Raw genomic sequence first — 16948 nt, 5'->3', positions numbered from 1 at the left:
GCAGAGAAAATGTCAATGTTAAAGTTTACCACACACACACACACACACACACACACACACACACACACACAGACAACCGAACACCGGGTTAAAACATAGACTCACTTTGTTTACACAAGTGAGTCAAAAATGAATCGTTTCGCCACTGGCCTCTCCCCCAACTTTTTCCGGTGTGGGGGAGGGACTGGTAAAACCGATTTTTTTGACATGCTGTTTTGAATTTGACAATACTCGCATAATTTGCGTCCGAACGTTTAGATATTTTGCAGACATGTTGGTGATACACTAGGGTTATTGTGCAAAAATGTTCAATAAATTCGGTTTCTCCATCACTGAGAAAATACTTGTCAAAAAGCGGTTAACTTTTTGGGGGGACACCCGATATATAGGATAGGTATGGGTAACTGCGAACAGCGTGTAATTAATTTCGAACGATTCGTATACCGCACCACTTCGAAGCGTTCTTAACGGTTGCATTTCACAATTTAACGTCTGTTTCGACCTTTTCCTGATACCTTAATGAATATCCATTTCAAAGAACCAGTCAAACATCAGCTATTTTTGGTTATTTCCGCGCTATTTCTTCTCTTCGCGCACCACTGCCGACCAAGGTTACAAACACCCTCTCAATATCCGAAAATCAAGGGAAGCAAGTTGCAGGACTTGAACTTCGACACAGTATAGAATAGTTTTATTTGATAGGATATGTTAAATGAGCGTAGCCAGTGCTGGGAGAATTTAAGAAAGCATATTGGTGACAGATCAGAATATCAGTTTTGACAGGAATCTGCAAAATATTGTCGTTTGCAATTTGATCATAATGATAGTTTGACGTGGGTCTATTTGCGAACGATGCTGCATAGTTACTGAGCACGCTCAAAAGGGTGTATTTGTGTGCGGTGTGGGGTGTGTGCGTTTAAATGTCTGTTTGTGTGTTTGTGTGCATGTGCGATCACAACCAACAATACAACAGCCTGGTGCGATGTTCCAATAATATGTTATGTCTAATAAGTTGAAGACCTGCTTCTGTTTTAATTGCCCATAATGTACCCAAAGCCATCGTTCGCAATTAGACTTGCCCGTTCGCATTTACCCTCAGGCATCCCTCCTATTTCAAACGTCGACAAACCGTTGAAAAGAATGAGCAGACGAACTTTTCCCTGGTGCAACCAGTTGGCGAAAGCCTTCAAAAACAAAAGAACAACGTTTGACTATCGCACGACATGTTCTCTTTACAGTACACACGTTGAGCTGGTCGCTTCAACTGGATCGTTCGTAATTACCCATACCTATCATATATATATGTATGTATGTGTGTGTGTGTGTATATATATATATATATATATATATATTTTTTTTTTTTTTTTTTTTTTAAATAGCTCACTCAGTGGAGTTTTGTTTTGTTCAATTCAACTTTTTTTTTCTTCACAAGAACAACAATCAGTTCGACATAAGCCTTTCTTGCTGATTTCTCAAGAACAGTCTTTTTGCGAGTTTGATCATACAAAGAAACCAATGAATATAATTATGTAAACGCGCTCGCGCGCGCACAAACACACACACACACAGACACAAAGACACGGACACAGACAGAGACACAGACACATTTCTCTCTCTCTCTCTCTCTCTCTCTCTCTCTATTTGGGTGCAATCATATGAGTATCTTCTCTCAGGGGGGATAACAACCACATGAGTCTTCTTCTTCTTCTGTGTTCGTGGGCTGCAATTCCCACGTTCACTCGTATATACACGAGTGGGCTTTTACGTGTATGACCGTTTTTACCCCGCCATGTAGGCAGCCATATTCCGCTTTCGGGGGTGTGCATGCTGGGTATGTACTTGTTTCCATAACCCACCGAACGCTGACATGGATTACAGGATCTTTAACGTGCGTATTTGATCTTTTGCTTGCGTATACACACGAAGGGGGTTCAGGCACTAGCAGGTCTCCACTATGTTGACCTGGGAGATCGGAAAAATCCCCACCCTTTACCCACCAGGCGCCGTCACCGAGATTTGAACCCGGGACCCTCAGATTGAAAGTCCAACGCTTTAACCATTCGGCTATTGCGCCCGTCAACCACATGAATAAAATCGCTATGTGGAGTGATGGCCTAGAGGTAATGCGTCCGCCAAGGAAGCGAGAGAATCTGAGCGCGCTGGTTCGAATCACGGCTCAGCCGCCGATGTTTTCTTCTCCTCCACTAAACCTTGAGTGGTGGTCTGGACGCTAGTCATTCGCATGAGACGATAAACCGAGGTCCCGTGTGCAGCATGCACTTAGCGCACGTAAAAGACCCCACGGAAAAAAAAAAGCGTTGTTCCTGGCAAAATTTTGTAGAAAAATCCACTTCGATAACAAAAACAAAAACAAAAAACAAACAAATAAAACTGCACGCAGGAAAAAATACAAAAAAAGGGTGTCGCTGTAGTGTAGCGACGCGCTCTCGCTGGGGAGAGCAGCCCGAATTTCACACAGAGAAATCTGTTGTGATAAAAGGATAAATACAATACAATACAAGAGCTTGGTCTCTTACCGAGGATAGGTGTGAATTAAGCGGGTACCCATATCAACCAGTCAACCAATGCTTGCAGGAGATCGTGGAAAGAAAGCTGAACAGCACGGAGCCCGGCTCGGCCACGATCCGCTACATGTATAGGGCACTGAAAAGACACCTGGGCAATCATCACGTGACCCGTTTCCTCCAAGCCGTTCAAGACCAGTTTGAGGACCTGACGTCATTAGGTTCGTCACTGCGTTAGTTGGCATCACTGTGTTGTGTTGTGTTGTGTTGTTGTGTCGTGTTGTGTCGTGTTGTTGTGTTGTGTTGTGTTGAAGACCTGACCTCATTAGGTTCGTCACTGTGTTTGTTGACATCACTGTGTCGTGTCGTGTCGTGTCGTGTTCTGTTGTGTTCTTTTGAGGACCTGACGTCATTAGGCTCGTCACTGCGTTAGTTGACATCACTGTGTCGTGTTGTGCTGTGTTGTGTTGTGTTGTGTTGTGTTGTGTTGTGTTGTGTTGTGTTGAGGACCTGACGTCAATAAGTTCGACACTGTGTTAGTGGGCATCACTGTGTCGTGTTGTGTTGTGTTGTGTTGTGTTGTGTTGTGTTGTGTTGAGGACCTGACGTCATTAGGTTCGTCACTGTGTTTGTTGACATCACTGTGTCGTGTCGTGTCGTGTCGTGTCGTGTCGTGTCGTGTCGTGTTGTGTTGTGTTCTTTTGAGGACCTGAAGTCATTAGGTTCGTCAATGTGTTTGTTGGCATCACTGTGTTGTGTTGTGTTGTGTTTTTTGTGTTGAGGTGTTGTGTTGTGTCGTGTGTCGTGTTGAGGACCTGACGTCATTAGGTTCGTCACTGTGTTTGTTGGCATCACTGTGTTGTGTTGTGCTGTGCTGTGCTGTGCTGCGCTGTGTTGTATTGTACTATGCTGTGCTGTGCTGTGTTGTGCTGTACTATGCTGTGCTGTGCTGTGCTGTGTTGTATTGTACTATGCTGTGCTGTGCTGTGTTGTGCTGTACTATGCTGTGCTGTGCTGTGCTGTGCTGTGTTGTATTGTACTATGCTGTGCTGTGCTGTGCTGTGCTGTGTTGTGTTGTGTTGAGGACCTGACGTCATTAGGTTCGTCACTGTGTTTGTTGGCATCACTGTGTTCGTGTTGTGTTGTGTTGTGCTGTACTGAAATTCAATGTAGTGTATAGTATTGTATTGTGTTGTGTTGTATTGTATTTGTTGTGTTGTGTGGTGTTGTACTGAATTGCATTGTATTGTATTGTGTTGTATTGTATTTTTGTGTTGTCTTGTGCTGTTTTGAATTGCAGTGTAGTGTATCGTATTGTACTGTATTGTATTGTGTTGTGTTGTATTTTTGTGTTGTCTTGTGTTGTTTTGAATTGCAGTGTAGTGTATCGTATTGTACTGTATTGTATTGTGTTGTATTGTATTTGTTGTATTGTATTGTATTTGTTGTGATGTGTTGTGTTGAAGTGCAGTGTAGTGTACCGTATTGTAATGTGTATTGTATTGTTTTTGTTGTGCTGTGTTGTATTGGACTGCAGTGTAGCATATTGTATTGTATTGTGTATTGTGTGGTGTTGTATTATATTTGTTGTGTTGTGTTGTGTTGTATTGAATTGCATTTGTTGTGTTGTGTTGTGTTGTATTGAATTGCAATGTAGTGTATCGTATTGTACTCTGTTGTATTGTATTGTATTTGTTGTGTTGTGTTGTGTTGTGATGTGTTGTGTTGAATTGCAGTGTAGTGTACCGTATTGTAATGTGTATTGTTGTATTGTATTGTATTTGTTGTGCTGTGTTGTATTGGACTGCAGTGTAGTGTATCATATTGTATTGTATTGTATTGTATTGTATTGTGCGGTGTTGTATTATATTTGTTGTGTTGTGTTGTATTGAGTTGCATTTGTTGTGTTGTGTTGTATTGAATTGCAATGTAGTGTATCGTAGTGTACTCTGTTGTATTGTATTGTATTGTATTGCATTTGTTGTGTTGTGTTGTGTTGTGTTGTGTTGTATTGAATTGCTGTGTAGTGTATCGTATTGTACTGTATTGTGTTGTATTGTATTGTATTTGCTGTGTTGTCTTGTTTTCTACACATCACAGGGGGAGATCCCCAGCTATTTTTAGACGCCATATTTGCACTCTAAATTGACTGGCGGTGAAAGGGTTAAAAAACTTTTGTTTTAACCCCTTCCCGGCCCCAGAGCTCCTTTCGCATTGTGCCGCAAGGCCGATGTACATTAAACCATTTCTTAGCTCGCTCTCTCTCTCTTTCTCTCGCTCTCTCTCTTTCTCCCTCTCTCTCTTTCTGTCTCTCTCTATCTCTCTCTCTCTTTATCTCTCTCTCTCTCTCTATCTCTCTCTCTCTCCGCCCCCCCCCCCCCGCCCCCACCCAGTGCGTGAATGTGTATGTGATTTTGTTTGTGGTCTATGGATAATATCTTCCCTCGCCCCACCCGGCCCCCCCCCCTCCCCATTTTTTTCTTCTTCTCGATTTAGTACTTTGATTATTTTTTCTTGTGCTTGATATTTGCGTTTGTGTGTGTCTTTCTTTTTTCTTTCTTTTTTTTTAAATTTTGATTTAATTTTTATATGTCCAGAGCTGGGTGGAAAAAAAAAGCATGTGTACTTGCTTATCTTATTACTCTGGTAAAATGAAATTTCGTTTCGTTTCGTTTCGTCTCGTCTCTCTCTCTCTCTCTCTCTCTCTCTCTCTCTCTCTCTCTCTCTCTCACACACACACACACACACAGATGAATGAAAGGATTTATTATGTGTTGGGTGGCCTGTTGGTTAGTATCTTTTTTTCTTTTCTTTTTTTTCAAAGAAGGAACTTTGTCATGTTTCATTATCAATTTTGCTTTCACCATTTCATTCGTTTATTATAATATTTATGGGTGTTTATATATATATATATATATATATATATATATAATTGAAAGTATGTTGATGCATTCACCCATGTCATAAGGACCTCATGGCCAATGACATTAAAGTGTAAAGCGTCTCTCTCTTTCTCTCTCTCATTTGTTTGCTTTAACCCTTTCACCGCCAGTCAATTTAGAGTACAAAATTCCCTTGTGGTATGAACACAGACAAGACAGTGGCTAAGAACAGCTGGGGATTCCCCCTGCGAGGTATAGAAAATATGGCCTATCCTACCACTGAACATTAAGAGCAGTAGGTTCATGGATAACATACCAATGAATGGTCATCTTTCAGTGACATGGGTCCTCTACCACGCCTGTGCATAAATGCGAGCTTGGCGGTGAAAGGGTTAAACACGGATGATCCAGACTGTGGGAGCAAAATGTAGGGACATTACAGGGACTTTTAAGGACTTAAACCCAGACATTACTGGGACAACCCCCCGTTACACACAACAGGTTTACATCAAAACCAACTCATCTGAACAATGCCCAAATGTCTGTTCTCCAACACAGGCGTTATAATCAATGTACAGCAAGTTCTTTACGGCCCAGCACTCGGCTTATATCACAGATTGACGTAAGTTTACATTTGGGCCAACAGCAAAGTGAGAGCTGTATTATCAATGGTTTCTCCAGTCAATGGGAAATCATTTACAGCTTAGTCTTTTGTGAAGGACTATGACTCTCAAACTAGGAGGTAAAACTGCACTGGCTCTTAGTGCTGCAGCCTTGGGGGGTTAGTTGGCCTTTGGGAACCATCCCAACGCCGACTGTCCTAAAACCCTCTTGGCCGAGAGAGTGGGGATGTAACTTGGGCAAGACACTCTCCACTATAATCAAATTCTAGCCCAAATAGTCGGAACAGCAGTTGCCTCCTCTGTTGTTCTGATGGTCATAGTCGGACACGGCTTACTATCATATACAGCAAGTTCTTTAGGTTGTATTCTGCCACTTCTATTTGTTGATCTGGTCTCGACAGAACACTGTCTATGCACATCACGTCATTCTGATCACTATGTCTTGTTCTTCGTGAAAAGTTGATAGAAGTGACTGCATTTAATACACATTATTTTATCTAAAAAAAAAAAACACCAAAAAAACATCACAATGCACATGCAATGGACGACAAGAAAGTTTTAACTAGAAATCATTTTTGTAAAGTAGCTATATTTCCAAACGCTAAATGCGCGACGGGTGTCTTTGCTGGCTGAAATTTAACCATCGTAGCATCGGTTTTTAAACAAAGTTGAAGTAAGAACTATGCAGCTGACAAAGAGAAAATGAAAAGCAAGCATGCGATGGGGTGGGGAAAAAATGTCCATCAATGCAAAATGAATTTGGAATTGTTTGTGTTAATGTTTTTTCCTGTTATTTTCTTGTTCCGTGGTTTCTTGTTTGCTGTCGTTTTTTCTTTTCAAAAACGAAGACTTTTTTTTTTAAATGTCTACGAGTTCCAGAATACCATGATCAGTAACCAGTGGGTAGAGATGCTTCACTGTCTCTGACTGGACAAAAAAGGAAAAAACACCCACATGTTTTGCTCGATACTGCGGTATGCACTTATATTGTCAGCATTGTTCTTCGTTGAAATCTTTTTTTTCTCTTGTTTTTATCTTCCCCACCCCTTTATTATTGTTATCATTATCACTATTATTTGATAATGGGCTCTGGTACTAAACTAGAGTGTTCACATTACAGACTGTAACCAGAGTCGGACAAATAAACTAAGAATGAAAGAAAGATCACACACCGCCTGAACAGTGCATATCTTGAACCGTTCTGTTCGGATGAAACCATAAACCGAAGCCCCGTGTGTAGCATGTACTTAATAATAATAATAATAATAATAATGATAATTAATATTGTGTACGCCCTATCTCCGGAGAGCCCAGGAGCGTTTACAAAATAATACAATTAGACATACATCCATTGATGCAGATACACTTCACATCACATTCATTTGCCTACATGCATCACAAAATAAACAGGTCACACACACACACACACACACACACACACACACACACACACACCAGGCATTCATACAGCACCATTCCTCTCTCCACCCACCAACAATCGCAGACAGACACACAGGGTGGGAAAACTAATCGTAACAACCGTGGAAAAGGTGAGTTTTTGAGAGCTGATTTGAATGAGGACAAAGACTGAGCGTGTCGGACAGAATAAGGAGTTTGTTCCAGATGACAGGTCCAATGAAACTTAGCGCACGGAAAAGAACCCACGGCAACAAAAGGTTTGTGCCTGGCAAAATCCTGTAGGAAAAACAAATACACTTGCAGACGGAACAAAAAGTGGGTGCCGCTGCACTGTAGTGACGCGCTCTCCCTGGGGAGAGCAGCCCGAATTTCACACCAAGAAATCTGTTGTGATAAAGCGTAATACAATGTACAATACACCAACAAAATATACACAGGATACAGTACCTCTGCTGAGCAGATTGGTACCGCTGGCAGCAGAGCTTTTCCTGCCAGGTTGGTTCTGGCGCTGCTGTTTCTGGAGGGAAGAGCGACGGGGATTCATCGTGGTTCTAGGAAACAGCATCGCTGAGTTTGTGTGTCTTTCCTGAAAGCAAAAGTAGCGTCCCAAAAGAACGAACCAAATCAGAAACAGAATAGATAAATCAATGAATTTTTTTTTCATTTTTTTTCAGGGTAAACCGTCTAGAAAAAAGTGTTTTTTTTCTTAAAAAAAAAAAAAAAATCCAGCCCTCAAAAAAAGAAAAAAAAGGGGGGGAGGGGGAACGTAGAAGTGAACAACTTTCGCTTTCTGAACGACGTTTCAATGCGTTCGAACAAATCCATACACGCTAGGGCACATCCATTTAGCAGATGCCTGACAGCAGCATAACCCAACGCGCTTGTCAGGCCTCTGAGTGCATGCTTATCATACATTTGTCTACCTATCTGAGTGGAGTCCTTCAACATAATTTTGCCAGAGGACACCATTTATGTTGCCATGGGTTCTTATATTTTTTTTTCAGTGCGCCGAGTGTGTGCTGCACACGGGGCTCCGGTTTATTGTCTGATCCGAACGACTACACGCTCAGTTGGATGTTTCCAGTCAAACTTGGGAGAAAGGGCGAGAGCGGGATTCGAACCAACACTCTCTCGCCTCTTTACCGAGGGGAGGCCTGTTGTGCAAATGGCGATAAATTATTATACATGTATACACGATTGAGTTTGGTATCTAACCGAAGATCGGCGCTGTATAAGAATTGATAATGCTATTGCTACTACTACTATTTGTATTACTCATTTTTGTCACAAGAGATTTCTCTGTGTGAAATTCGGGCTGCTCTCCCCAGGGAGAACGCGTCGCTACACTAACAGCGCAACCCATTTTTGTTTTTGCCTGCAGTTTTATTTGTTTTTCCTATCGAAGTGGATTTTTCTACAGATTTTTGACAGAAACAACCCTTTTGTAACCGTGGGTTCTTTTACGTGCGCTAAGTGCATGCTGCACACGAGACCTCGGTTTATCGTCTCATCCGAATGACTAGCGTCCAGACCACCCCTCAAGGTCTAGAGGTGTGGAAGAAAATACTGGCGACTGCCGGTGTGGTTCGAACCAGTGCGCTCAGATTCTCTCGCTTCCGAGGCGGACGCGTTACCTCTAGGCCATCACTCCGCACATCTGCTGCTACTAATGATGATGATGAGGATGATATTGATGAGGATGATGATAACAACAACAACAACAACAACAACAACAATAATAATAATAATAATAATAATAATAATAATAATAATAATAATAACGGGATCAGAGAACCTTTACCAAGGGAGTGTTCACCCACCACACAGGTATCCTCCTGCCGGCTGGCGGTCCGGAAGGTAATGCGGCGCATGCGCAGTACCAAGCGCAGCACCAGCCTGTCACCCCGCTCCCAGCACGTGACTTCCGCCCACGTCAGCACCTCCCCCACCTTCACCACCCTGGGCACACGGAGCAAGGCCCTGCAACACACACAGCGCCTGAGACATCGCCGAGGTTTTCATATCCTGATCCCTCAAAATGCGTCCAACACGTCCCTGTCAGTTTCCTTCCCCCTCCCCCTCCCCGCACGCCCCATTACACCCCCGTGCATCCCTCCCAGCCCTTTGACCCTCACGGCTACGTGAAGGGGGACCACCCTTCCATGCCCAGCGGCGGCGGGAAGAGCAGTCACGCCACTTCCGGGTTTCACTCGGCGCAGGGCGGCTTTCCGCAGTCTGCAGAGAGCTGGGAGGGTGCGGGGGGCGGGGCGCTGCAGCGTCTGTTGAGATCCGAGGCCCGGGAAGGGGGTGGTGGAAGGGGAGTGATTCCTCCTCCCGGCTCACGGCCTTGCGGGTCTTTTGACGAGGGCATCACCGTGCAGGAGATCCTGGCTAACATCTCCAGGAACAACGCGGCGTCTGCGCCACTGCCACACCATCGCTCACAGTCAATGCCGGTTCGATCGTCCGAGTCAGTGCCAGTGACGGACAGCTCCGCTCTGGTTCCCATCAGACTGGGTGAAGGGGCCGTCTCTGCTGGTGGTGGGCGCTTTGCTCCTGTGGGGTCCGGGCTTCAGCCGACGTGTGGAAGAGCCGCGGAGGACGGAATCAGCTCCAACTGTGGGCGCCGCGAGCCTGCCGACCTGGCTCTGAACATCATGGAGTCTGTGGAGAATAACGCTTTTGCTGACACCACCGAGCACGGCGGAAATATTTCTCTACAAGGTGACACGTCACAGGGCTTGACGGGTCATCCGTCTGCACAGGGCGCTGGACATCTTGCCAGTCTCTCACAGGGCCGCTCCAACGTTCAGACAGACGGAGACCTGTCCGCTGAAGACGTTCAGCCGGAGCAGCCAGAAGACCCAGCAAGGCACAACGGCGGCGATGGTGGAGGGGCGGGTCTTGGCTCACAGTTCACTGTTCCCACAGTGGGCAGGACGGCAGCTGCTACCAACATCATCATCAAAAAGATTGTTGTGTACGGGGAGGGAAATCATGTGAATTTCTCAGATCAGAATGTCATTGAAACAATATTTTCGTCCGGCCGTGGAAGCCATGACGACCATCCACCGGTGATATTGAACTCGGCAGGACAGCTCACAGGGGCCATGCCGAATGCAGGACCAGCACAGAATTCTCAACAGAGTTCCGACAGGACAGAGCACCTCCAGGGTCACCAGAACACGTCTCACCACACAGCCTGCCAGCAGACTCACCTTCAGAGGGAACCGCAGCACCTGACGGGGTCTGCAGGCAGTTTGGAGAACGTGGGGGACACCGCCATAAAGCAGCCCACCAGGGACCTCTCTGACAACTGTGACCATCCCCAGACCCGACCCAAGGAACCGTCACAGCACCAAGGAAGTTCCACACAACTCCGGCAGTGTCCCTACACGTCAGGTCTGTCCACGTTCTGCTATTCTGATTACATTCTCCACCACGACACCCAGGTAAAGATGGAACGACGAAACCAGACTGAACCAGCTGAAGGCACGATGTCTCACCTGACAGAAAGCCATGGCGGTTCAAACTGCTTTCAAACCCAAGACACCCAGGTAAAGATGGAACGGCGAAACCAGACTGAGGACGGTACGGCGTCTCGCATGATAGAAACCAATGGTGGTTCAACTTGTGATCAAACCTATGACAACCAGGTAAATTTGGAAAGACGAAACCAGCCAGAGCCAGAGCCAGAGCCAGAGCCAGAGCAATGCATGACGCCACACGTCACAGAAAGCCATGGTGGTTCAACGCGTGATGGAACCCAAGACCGAGCCGTCAGAGGGACGGGACAGGAGGCCTACCACCCTGGACAGGGGTCCTCATCCCTCAGCCACGTCCCGTGCTCCAGTGACTTCAGCAGCCAGCAGGACCCGAGCATGCCGATGTTCGCCATGTCCAAACCCGGCGTTCTTCTCGGCCCTGAGGAGCTGCAGAGGTTTGAGGCTCAGAGGGACGCCAGTGTGGAGATACCAGCTTGCAGTGCCCTTCCTGCATTCAGCACCCTCATCTCCGAGACTGGCTGCCACGACGAGGAAGAAGAGTCTGACACTGCAGCAGATGAATAGACCGGAAGGAGCTCTGGGGGAGCACCACCACCTGCTGCACTGCGGAGGACAGCGGACTTTGCGCTGCAAACCGGATTGACCATCTGACAGCATGGCCCGGGGCACGCAGAAGAACAGGAAGATCGGAAAGTGGTCCAGCCTGCTTCTTCTCGGTCTGTCAGACAGCGGGCGTGTGTATCTATTGAACATTTATTCAGATTCAACACATGAATGCCTTAACTTTTTTTCTCCTCTCTTTTTGGAGAAACTGAAAATCACATCTGATAAACAGCACTAAACCCATTGCACATTTTCAGATTCCAGCACATGAACGATTCCAATGTTTGCGAATTTGCAAATGGCAGCACTGATAAATCAATAGCATTCTACGTTTGACACATGATAGATGAACAAAAGTCGTGACGAAACCAAACGTATACATGGATGTGAATATGTTGATTCATTATTGTTCCTTCTGAGTATGACATATGGTGCAGAGACGGCCATTTATACAGTGTCACAAGCTGCAGTCTGCATCAAATCTAAGCGTTGCTGCTTGACCAGAATTAAAAGAGGTCAGTTACAATCTGCGTTTGAATTGTGTAGGGACGTGTGTCTCCGTGCAACCTTCTTCTTCTCCTTCTTCTCCGTCAACTCTGTGAAGAGTCAGTGGGGCACTGTACAGAAGAACTGTTCACCAGATTCCTCCAGGTCTGTTGGTTGTGTGTCAAAGCCTGGGTCTCTGCAAATGGTTTTACCTGTCCATTCTGCAATGTTATCAGTTCATGGGTCTCTCCACCACCACAACCCCCGGCCCTCTCACCCCCCCTCTCCAGTTCCTTGGAGAACTGATTTAGCAAGTGCATTGGATCCAAGGACCTAGAATGATAGTGCCAGGCTGCCAAGGACCTAGAGAAGGACCTGGAGTGATATTGCCAGGCTTTTAATTTGACACGACTGTCAACGGGAGTTTCCACACGACTGTTAACAGGAGTGTTCATAATTACCTGGTAAAAATAATAACCAAAAGCCTTATCTACCACTTGTGAAATTCTACCCTGTGAGAGGGCACCTCTTCAGAATCACGGTGTGAGTGTACGTGCTAGGTGTCGGAGCCAATCAGTACAGTGTCTAACTCGTCTGGTGACTGGTCGCCTACTTCACAGCTCGCGTCAGTTTCTGTTGATGCGATGCGAGTTTTTATTTCGTAGTCTTCGTGTGACTGATTTCGGTTTCAACTCTCCAACATGGCCACTCCCTGCCCCTTCAGACAAACACTTTGACGATCTTTTGTCAGAACCGTGCATGGAAACACATATCAGACATCATTCCGATTCGATGATAGTCGGACTGACTGCTTACTTGAACAGGTACCACCTTGCTAAGACATTCCTGCAAAGGCACGGCGTAAGGAAGGAGAAGGAGAGGCAGACAGAAAAAGAGAGAGAGAGAGAGATTGGAGGACACACATCCCAGAATGGACAGTAGGCCTGAGACTGAACCACGCCCTGATGAGAGACAAGGAAGAGGGAGAGATGGAGAGAGCTGGTTGTCAGGTCATCAGTCTCAGACCGCTACGGTAGTAGCAGTAGTAGTAGTAGTAGTAGAAATCGTAGTAGTAGTAGTCGTAGAAGAAGAAGAAGAACTCACTCAGAACTGTTTTAACTCTTTCCATACGAACGGCGAAAGAGACGACGTTAACAGCGTTTCACCCCAATTACCATCATCAAAATATTGCAAGGGGAAGGCTCTTATACTGAAGACATGAATGTTGACAAAGATACCACAATTCTGACGATGGAAGCTAAAGTTTGGGTCATTCAGACACCCACTGGACATCCGAGGGGTCTGTGTAGAGGAGAAGAGAGGACTGGCCGTACTGAGTGAGTTAATGTAAGGCCACCGACCTCTATACATATGAACGCACGTGTTATACACACACACATATGAAAACCCAACCTTGAGTTGGATGAACAACAAAATGTTGGAAAGAATAAACTGATAATGCAACAAAACTAAATAAAAAGCTAAGGGTAACTGAGGAACATGTCTTTCATCCAAGACTGAGCGCTTTCTGCTCTCTGTTATAACGCATAAAACACAAACATTGCTACATCTCTTGACACAATGCTGTTGACATTTTGAAGTAAGTGGGGTAATATGGGAATCCTTAAATTTTGTATAAGTATTTCATTCTCAGAATATAGTATTGTGGACAAATTGCCAGTACATGAATTTCGTTTTCGTACCCTCCACAAAAACTACAACGCTCATTAACTTTAAGTTCGTTTACTCCAAATCTGAATATTAATGAAAGACGATCTGAATTTCGAAATGGTAAGATCAAATAAATAGATATTTTACTGGCTGCAACAATGATTTAAAGGAACGGCATGTTTCAGAACGATTACTACTATACAGTTTGTTTGACCAGTCTTGTTTTATAACAGTCCACCATACGTTGTTTAAATGTTCAGAAGAAAAAGCGGAAGACCAGACGATTAACTCACGAAAGCGGGTTTCGTTGGAGAAGAAATACAACGGTTGCTCAGTCCAGCTCTGCTGTATATGTCGGTGTATTCCACTGAATGAAAACGATGTCAGTATGGCCAGGTCACAAGATTCAATGGCTTTGCTACAGCAATACTCCCACACTCCTGGGAGTGATTGGTATTAGCATAAAAGAAAAGAAAAAAAAAAGGAAAGAAAAAAATTTTACGTTGGGTAGGGGGGAGGTTGGAAGTCGGACGGGGAAAGGAGGAAATAAACAGGATCTGGCACTGCATAATGCTGTGTGTGTGTGTGTGTGTGTGTGTGTGTGTGTGTGTGTGTGAGTGTGTGTGTGTGTTTGTTTGCGTGCGCGCGCGTGGTTGTTGTTGTTGTTGTTTTGCGTGTGTATGTGTGTGAGTGTGTGTGTGCGTACGTGCGTGCATGCGTGCGTGTGTGTGCGTGCCTGCGTGCGTGTGTGTGTGTGTTTGTGTTTGCGTGCGCGCGCGTGTTTGTTGTTGTTGTTTTGCGTGTGTATGTGTGTGAGTGAGTGTGTGTGTGTGTGTGCGTGCGTGCGTGTGTGTGTGTGTGTGTGTGTGTGTGTGTGTGTGTGTGTGTTTACGTGCGCGCGCGTTGTTGTTGTTTTGCGTGTGTATGTGTGTGAGTGAGTGAGTGAGTGTGTGTGTGTGTGTGTGTGTGTGTGTGTGTGTGTGTGTGTGTGTGTGTGTGTGTGTGTGTGTGCGTGCGTGCGTGTGTGTGTGCGTGTGTGTGTGTGTACGTGTGTGTGTGTGTGTGTATTTGCGCGCGCGCGCGTGGTTGTTGTTGCTGTTGCTTTGTGTGTACGTGTGTGTGTGTGTGTGTTTATATATATATATATATATATGTGTGTGTGTGTGTGTGTGTGTGTGTGTGTGTGTGTGTGTGTGTGTGTTCGAATGGCCAAGCCGCTCCCTCTCTCTCTCTCTCTCTCTCTCTCTCTCTGTGTGTGTGTGTGTGTGTGTGTGTGTGTGTGTGTGTGTGTGTGTGTGTGTGTGTCTCGCGCACATAAGTGTACTTTCAAGATGTCCAAACTGAAACCTAGTTTCAGTTTCGTTGTACGAAGGACGTCTCAGTCCGAAGCAAAAGTAGACCACGTTCATTCCACTCCGCATTAAGACATGATCCAATCGGTATTCATTCATCCGAAAATATAGTTGACCACACAACACTTGCCAAATATTCTGTCGAGGCAAAATAAGAGAATGAAGAAGAAGAAGAAGAAGAAGAAGAAGCAAAGGAAACTCTTATAATATAAACTGTTGAGCAAGAATTTAGTTAGACAGAAACCTTTGATATCGACTGAAACTGCTTTCGCAATATATACTCAGGGTTGAAGTGTCTTACATATCTAATCTTCCTTTCTTTCTTTCTTAATTTTTGTCGTTGTAGTTTCACGTTGAAATCCACTGAAAACTGAATCGGTTACAACATCTACTAAATGTCGTAATGATAACGTCGTTTCATACCTGTACAAAAATAGCAATGTAAAATAGGTTCCGGAATTCCGGATGCTAACAATGGACTTTACCTCGATATTTGTGTTGTTGTTGTTGTTGATGGTGATGATGATGATTATGTTTTAAACTGCCTCCTTAGAAAAAAAAAAAGAAACAAGAAAAAAAAAATGTTTATAGTTTAATCTATCTCACGATCTCTGCCCCGTCACTTTCGCTTCACTTTGTACCGCACGTACCACTGATTAGGAACGCACAATAAATCGGTCAGTGTTCTATCTCTCTGTCTCTGTCTCTCTGTCTGTCTCTCGACAATGTATTTTTCTGATGTGTTATATGATTTATATGTGCTTTGTGATGCGTTCGTATTGATATGATGTGTGTCGATGTCACATGCTTAAATAATTATTATACGGATTATAATATGTACTTTGTTTCCTGAGTACTGTTCAAACCTTGGAGACGAACGACTGAGGGGAGGTGGGGGGTGGGGGGGGGGGGGGGGGGGGGGGTGCGGGGGAGAAGGCACGGTACCCGCCTGCCACATGGACATTTTAAGCAAATGACAAAAGTACCGAAGTGCCGCTTATCCCCGGCTTAGCAGTTTAGTTTACTTGGATTATGTTTTTCCTTTCCGTGTTCCATTTTTTGACTCACTTGTGTAAACAAAGTGAGTCTATGTTTTAACCCGGTGTTCGGTTGTCTCTCTCTCTCTCTCTCTCTCTCTCTCTCTCTCTCTCTGTGTGTGTGTGTGTGTGTGTGTGTGTGTGTGTGTGTGTGTGTGTGTGTGTGTGTGTGTGTGTCCGTGGTAAACTTTAACATTGACATTTTCTCTGCAAATACTTTGTCAGTTGACACCAAATTTGGCATAAAAATAGGAAAAATTCAGTTCTTTCCAGTCATTTTGTTTAAAACAATATTGCACCTCTGGGATGGGCACAATTTTTTTTAAAGCCTAATTATGTGCAAACTGCATTTACTCTTATATTTATATTTTTTGTATTCTCTAAACTTGGCACTTTGACCTCTTATTCTGACACAACAACAAGAGGAGTCATTATTATCATTTTTTGTTCAAACAAGAACTTCTTTTGCTAAGCATGGAATTTTTTATTTATTTTGCAAACGTTTTTTGGTGCAGATAGTAAAAAAGGGAAATTACTCTGTAATTAATGCTAGGGGACTTAATTTATCACAAGTGAGTCTTGAAGGCCTTGCCTCTCTTGTTTTTGTTTTGTTCTGCACCATTTTTGTTCTGATTTGTACCTGCTGTGTCACTAGAGCTTTACAGCTAATGACATGAAACATTTCAGTGTTCAGTGTTCAGTGCTCTCTCTCTCTCTCCTTCCCACACTCCCTCTGATCTCCCCCCGCCCCGCCCCCCCTCTCCCCTACCGCACCCAGACCCTGCACCCCCTCCCCCCCCTCCCCGCCCCCCCCCCCCCCACCCCTCCTACGCATCTCATTCCC

At 44.7% G+C, this 16948-nt stretch overlaps 1 protein-coding gene across 2 annotated transcripts in view; it reads left to right on the top strand.

The window, feature by feature from the left end:
- Nucleotides 1-14550, top strand: part of LOC143293895 (uncharacterized) — a 22459-nt gene extending 7909 nt beyond the window's left edge. For both annotated transcript variants that reach the window (XM_076605243.1, XM_076605242.1), the window contains exons 3-4: nucleotides 2596-2746; nucleotides 9277-14550. In XM_076605243.1, coding sequence (XP_076461358.1) covers nucleotides 2596-2746; nucleotides 9277-11519 — 2394 coding nt within the window. In that variant the 3' untranslated portion in view covers nucleotides 11520-14550. The remainder of the gene's footprint in view (nucleotides 1-2595; nucleotides 2747-9276) is intronic.
- The last annotated feature ends 2398 nt before the right edge of the window (nucleotides 14551-16948 follow it).

The sequence above is a fragment of the Babylonia areolata genome, chromosome 19 (assembly GCF_041734735.1).
Source record: "Babylonia areolata isolate BAREFJ2019XMU chromosome 19, ASM4173473v1, whole genome shotgun sequence".
NCBI lineage: Eukaryota > Metazoa > Mollusca > Gastropoda > Neogastropoda > Buccinidae > Babylonia > Babylonia areolata.
Note: the sequence above shows the minus strand (reverse complement) of the source record. Positions and strands in the feature narration are given on the sequence as shown.